The following is a 5,953-nucleotide window of genomic DNA, read 5'->3' as shown; positions in this document are numbered from 1 at the left end:
AATTCCCAACCAGTGTCCTTGTGCATTAATCTGTCAGGCTGTAACTGAACTGAAAAATGTAGTAATTCATAAAAATACAACATATAAGAAGGGATGTTCCTTGAGTCCCCAACACGTATATAAAAGACACAAGTCCCTAAAGTCAATCTGACAAGGGCAAGGGTTTCTCTTAAACACATTCTCTTTATATTTGTGTTCATCATGGTTGAAATAGAAGCCAACTTATTGTTAAAACCTCAAGGTTTCAGGCTGTCTTTTATGACAAAGATTGTAGGTTCTCAGACAGTTTTGGAGACTTTCTCCAATGATGAGTCATATTCAACAATAACAGGAAGTGAAATTCATGCAGACTTCCTTTCATGACTAATATCTACCTGACCTCACTGAGCTGGTAACCCTGAGTTAAAATAAATATCAAGAGTTTCTCTGCATTATTCATCACAGCCTGACCCAGGTCTACCTGTGAATGGGAATATGAGACCATCAATCACACCTCAAACCATTAGGATATTAAATGAGTGCAGCAGGTTAAATTGCATGACATTTCTCTGCTCCTGTCTGAATCTCAAATGATCTATGACAAATCAGAGAGCTAATATATTAAAATATGTATGACTGAGGTCTTTTTATGTGCACCCTAGACTGAGCTTTGCCTACACTTACCAGTTAGCTTGTGCACAGAAAATACCTAATAATGTGTTTCCTGCATGCCAATTTATGCAGGGGATCAACAGACACTCCGTATGTGTGTGAGGAAGCAGACAAGTCATTGATTTTAATATAAAACATGACACGTGTGAAAATCTCATAAAAGGGGAATAAGATTTTATTGTATTTGCTATATAATGGTATCAGGCACTACACCACCTTAGGAAGAAATGTAATTTACAGTCTACCACCATTAAATAATTCACAACCAACACTCCTATTCACTAGTGGTTAGGTGATGTGTGAGTGGTTTCTACATTATGCTGATGAGAGGAGAAAACGTCCATGACTGCAGTTATTACACACGTTAATTGATCTCAGAGTGCAGCTGATGCTGACCAAGGAGAGCTGAGAGCAAATATGAAACATGAGTCAATCGTGGGAATGAGCAACCATCTAGACAATCTTTCCTGCACATAGGCAGATTAGAAATCAATGATAGTAACTTTTTCACCCTGCTTTTTATGGAAGCCCTAGCTGAAATACATTCATACATTCTTTTACTTCAGCTTTCCTGTAATAATGATTTATTTTGAAGTGTTTTCTTGAGATCTTGGCTTACTGCAGAGGTAACAAGAAAACAGCGAAGGTTTAGTGTCTCATAACCCCGTAGAATGATATGTTCATTTCTTTCTTTATTTTTTTTAGATGTATTGTATTGATTTGTACAGTTTCAGTTGTCTATCTCAGTGTTAAAATTTCACATTAGGAAGGTTTATTTGGCCTCTCCTGCACATTTATTTAGTTGTTATTTTCTTCCAAATTTGCATGCATTGCATGACTTGTATTCATTGGTTTATTGTGTTTTCTCTTTGTTGTTTTTCTTCATAGTTCATATGTGCAATACATTTAAAAGAATTAACTTGTGATAACAGGAAAACCAACACTACACTGAGTAAGTGGCATAAGCAGGTGTAGATCTTCAGTAAACAACCACATTTTACTCATATCACAGAGAATGAAGTAAATAAAATAAATGGATGCATGCACTCTAGATGCTTGGTTCCCAACCTGGGCTCTGGAAACCCTTTAGGGGGGCGCCAGAGATTTTAGGGGGGTACAAGGTCCTGTCTGCACCTACTAAGTAGAATCAGGCTGAAACACTTACGAATAGTTCATATAAAGGTTTTTGGCTACTTTTATTTTAACAGCTATTTTGCTTGGATTCAAACAACAAAAGAATGAAAATTGATGTAAATTTTTCACTGTGTGGGCTCAAATTTTTTTTAGATACAAATAGGAAGGGGGGGTCAAAGCAAAATAGGTTGGGAACCGCTGCTCTAGATAGTTTTTATTCATTAGATTGCTTTCCTTCAGTTGAATGATGAGCATCACAGCCTCTAGAGGCCGCTAGTTTAAAACAAAAATCTTTTGGTCTTTCTTTCTCTCACAATACATCTCAATCATAGCAAAACAATAATTATACCTTTGTACCGTAGTGTTTTAAATGCACACAAACTATACTGAAACATGCTACTAGAAGTATTGCTATTGCAAATGTTTTCACAGAAAATAAATAGTTTGCAAAATTAAGTTGTGTTGACAAAATGCAGGTGTTTAAAGAGTTCTTGCATAAAGCACATGCATCAAAGTGTCCTGATTTTATACTTCTTTTTCTTTTGATGACAAAATAAAACAAACACATACACAATCTTAACAGTATTAACCCGTTAAAGCCTGAATACACAATTTATAGCCAGAAATTCTCATTTTTTGGAAATGAAATGTTTATTTCACTTTCTACTGAAATCCAGGAAAAAAAAAAATCCAATTTAACATGTATATATTTTTTTGTATCTCATTTGATACATTGGGTGTTTTTGGTAATTGATAATCCACTATGTATCAAATATGATACAACAGGCTTTAAGGGGTTAAAGTTAATTATGTTCCGTTGTTGCATAAGCAAGTTTTCACAGAACTGGGTTAAGCCAAGAGATTTAGTCCGGGCTTAGTCTGGTCCATGCCCTAGAAACTGTCCTGTGTATTTCATTGGTATTTCATCGCTGCGTTGCAACATCTCAGTCACTCTCGTGCTGTGAGAAATATTATTAAGGTTTGAATAGTGGCTTTAAATAGTTTTCACTGTGTTCAGGTCTTTACTTTCTTTGATAGAAAAAAATCCTTCATCATATTTATGCTTCAACATCCATAGTGCATAACCAAGAAGTGGCAGAGACAGCAGGAGTTCATCACCTCTGTTTCTCTGTTATAAGGCCTTGCTAAGGTGCTACCAATCAGAACTTGCTGAGCGGTGGCAGAGCCCCCGCCTTCACCAGCACAGCTGACAGTAGGTCTGCAGGTCCTGATGGGTGGGGCACAGCTGTGGCTGAGGGATCTCCATGCTTGCTGTCCAAGTTCACAGGTGGAGGACCCTTTCCTCTACCCAGAGTGGACTTCCCAGCCACACTGCCCCCTCCTCCACCCAAGCTGGTTTTGCTGTTCTCCGCTGTGGGAATGATGGTGCCAAGGTGTGGGTTTCCCACCACAGGAGTCCCTGTAGACTCCATACTGGTCTGACAGCAGCAGAGCAGCCTGAAGAAGGCTGCCCTCATCTCTCTGCTGGACAGAGTGTATATGAGTGGGTTAAGGGCAGAGTTCAGCACAGCCAGGGCAATGAACCAGTCCACCTGGTAGAGCACCGGGCATTTATCTGGACTACATCCGACATCCAATAGCAATAGCAGAAAGAGTGGGGTCCAGCACATGACGAACACACCAAGAACGATAACCACAGTCCGCAGCAAGGCCAGGGAGCGCTCTGAAGGCCGGCTGCTCACTCTGCGGCCGCTGGAAGTCACCAGCCGGTAGATCCTGATGTAGAGGATGATGATGGCCACCAATAGAGCACTGAACACAGAAATACAGAAGGCCACATAGCTCTTAGCGTAGAGCGGCAGCACTGTGGAGCAGGAAGCTCGGTTGTTGAGGCAGTTCCAGCCCAGACTGGGCAGAGCACTGAGCAGCACTGAAACAAGCCAGCAGGCCGCAAGGAGTCCTAGAAGTCTGCCACGGCCTGCTGTCTCACAGGGACGCAAACGCACCATCGTCATGTGCCTCTCTATCCCAATTGCAAGAAGGCTGAACGTGGAAGCACTGAGGGCCACGAACATGCTCCCCTCTCTGGCCAGCCACTGCACTGGAGTCAGGAAGAAGGTGTTTCTTCCTGAGGTAAAAATGTTAACCACATATGCCACACCAGCCAGCAGGTCTGACAGTGCCAGGTTTCCAATCAGGAAGTACATGCGGCTGTGGAAGCGTTTGTTCCTCCACAGAGCAAGCAGAACTGTGACGTTCTCCAGAACGATCAGCACGCAGATGAAGAGCAGCACAGCCTTTTTACAGGCCCCACCAGAGCGGGGCCGGTCCCACTTCCCAGACTGGTTATAGTGGCTGACGATGACAAGGTTCATCCCCTCTTCAAATATGTTCACCATGGTGCCTGCCCTCTTTCTTGGCCTTCCTCGATCACACAACAGAGGGCGCCACAGTATTCCACACGGACATCTTTGAGCCGCTTGAAGGACCTGTCAGTCAAATGCAGATTAAAAACGGAGATTAAGTAATCAAATTCATGACCATACATGTCCAAAAAATGACCCAGATTAACTTTAAGTATTTTATTGAGATGTTAACAAATCCTTATGAGAGCTTATAAATATTAAACATCACAACTACCTGGAAATTAATACAACAACCATAAATTACGCATGGCATTATCTTCAAAAGTAACGAAATAAATGAGATTAAATGTATTTCTTGCCGAAGTATACTTATAACCAAGGAGGCAGCAGCCACTTAGTGAAATAAGTACGCATGAGCTGACATATCAAACAGTAAATAAAGTTAAATCTACAAAATAAAAAGGATTATTTTTTAGATAATGGGTGTTTTTTTTACCCACCTGTCCCTTTTAAACTGCAGCAAATCCGCTATTCGTAATTCCTATGCCGAAAACGTATCCTTTTGGAATAGTTGCTTTTCTCTAAATCGTGTGCCAAAAATGTTATTCTTTCAGTATACTTGCATGTTTTAATTTAAAGTGTTATGACTCGTAAAGGAACGTAGACGCAAAATGTCCAAAGTAATCCATTAATTATGCTTTAGTATGCATGTAATGCCGTGGTTTATCCTCATAATTACGCACAAGCATGCCATCCCTCATCCAATAGCAGACACTCTTTAACTAACAGAACTTTGATGCTGAGTCTTCAACGAAGTAAAACTTTTTATTGTAATTTTAACACTATTCAAAATACAACAAATCTCCTTTTTTTGTAGTTCTTGCTCTGGATACGTTTCTGCACCTTAAATGGGGGAATTGTTGGAAACTGCTTCATCAACTAAACGATAAGAAAAAGCGCACGACACAGCTAAACTCTGCGCATTATGGACAATTCTTTATCAATGAAGTTACCTGCTGGGGTTCTTGGTCTCATCGAAACATCCCTGTGCCGTGGAAAAGTGCGCAGAACATTGGAGGTGTTTTCGTCTCCTGCGTAACGATGCGTTGGGGGTAAACTGTGAACACCCCAGAAACACTGTCTTCAACGTGAAATCAAACGCCCATGTCCTCTCCTTTCTTCGCGTGTAAAGTTTCCAGTCACTGAGGTTTTCCTCCAAACGTCCACTTTGTGTTGTGTCATGAACTTTATTGCGTCCTCCCTAAATTGTGACTCTGTCCTTCTCTGTGCGTCCTGCTCTCACCCTTCCCTCCCTCCCTGCCTGACTCCCAGTCGGTGGGGCGGGATCTTCCTCACCTCCCCGTTTAATTTTTACTGTTCATTATGAGTCAGGAGTCGAAGCTAGAAGCCGTGTCACTCTGCCAGACATTCTCCCATTGCCCATATTTGTCACTTTATATTCACAGCTTTGAATCTATAGGCTTAGTCTTAGAGACTTTGGATTATTTGGCTAATTTGGTGCATTGTGGTCATTTGAAGGATTAGTTTTTGTTTACTGTTGGACAGAGAGCCGCTGACTGTGTCAGACAAGAACACCTCATTTGTCTGTGTCATAAAATCGCAGCACTTGTCCCAACATAGTTTTCTGCCCTGAGGCCTTAAGTGCTCCTGGAGTTGTGACACTCCCTCACCCTATTTCATTTGCTCTTCTCTCTTTGCACTGGTTGTCTCTTAACTTCATATTTTACTCTGTCACATCTTTTGAAGGATCCTCAAACAGATTCTGTCCAAATCCAAATCATCTTATCTCATCTCTGACCACTTTTCATAAAGTGGATGTT

At 41.1% G+C, this 5,953-nt stretch overlaps 1 protein-coding gene across 1 annotated transcript; it reads right to left on the bottom strand.

Annotated features, from left to right (window-relative positions):
* Positions 1 to 808: 808 nt before the first annotated feature.
* Positions 809 to 5,415, bottom strand: s1pr3a (sphingosine-1-phosphate receptor 3a). The gene is made up of 2 exons (XM_041791158.1): positions 5,126 to 5,415; positions 809 to 4,235 (listed from the first exon to the last, which is right to left on the bottom strand). Exon 2 carries the CDS (start codon positions 4,143 to 4,145, stop codon positions 2,946 to 2,948), a length of 1,200 nt encoding a protein of 399 aa, XP_041647092.1. The 5' UTR covers positions 4,146 to 4,235; positions 5,126 to 5,415; the 3' UTR covers positions 809 to 2,945.
* Positions 5,416 to 5,953: the final 538 nt, after the last annotated feature.

This window comes from Cheilinus undulatus, linkage group 7 (genome assembly GCF_018320785.1).
Source record: "Cheilinus undulatus linkage group 7, ASM1832078v1, whole genome shotgun sequence".
Taxonomy (NCBI): Eukaryota; Metazoa; Chordata; class Actinopteri; order Labriformes; family Labridae; genus Cheilinus; species Cheilinus undulatus.
Note: the sequence above shows the minus strand (reverse complement) of the source record. Positions and strands in the feature narration are given on the sequence as shown.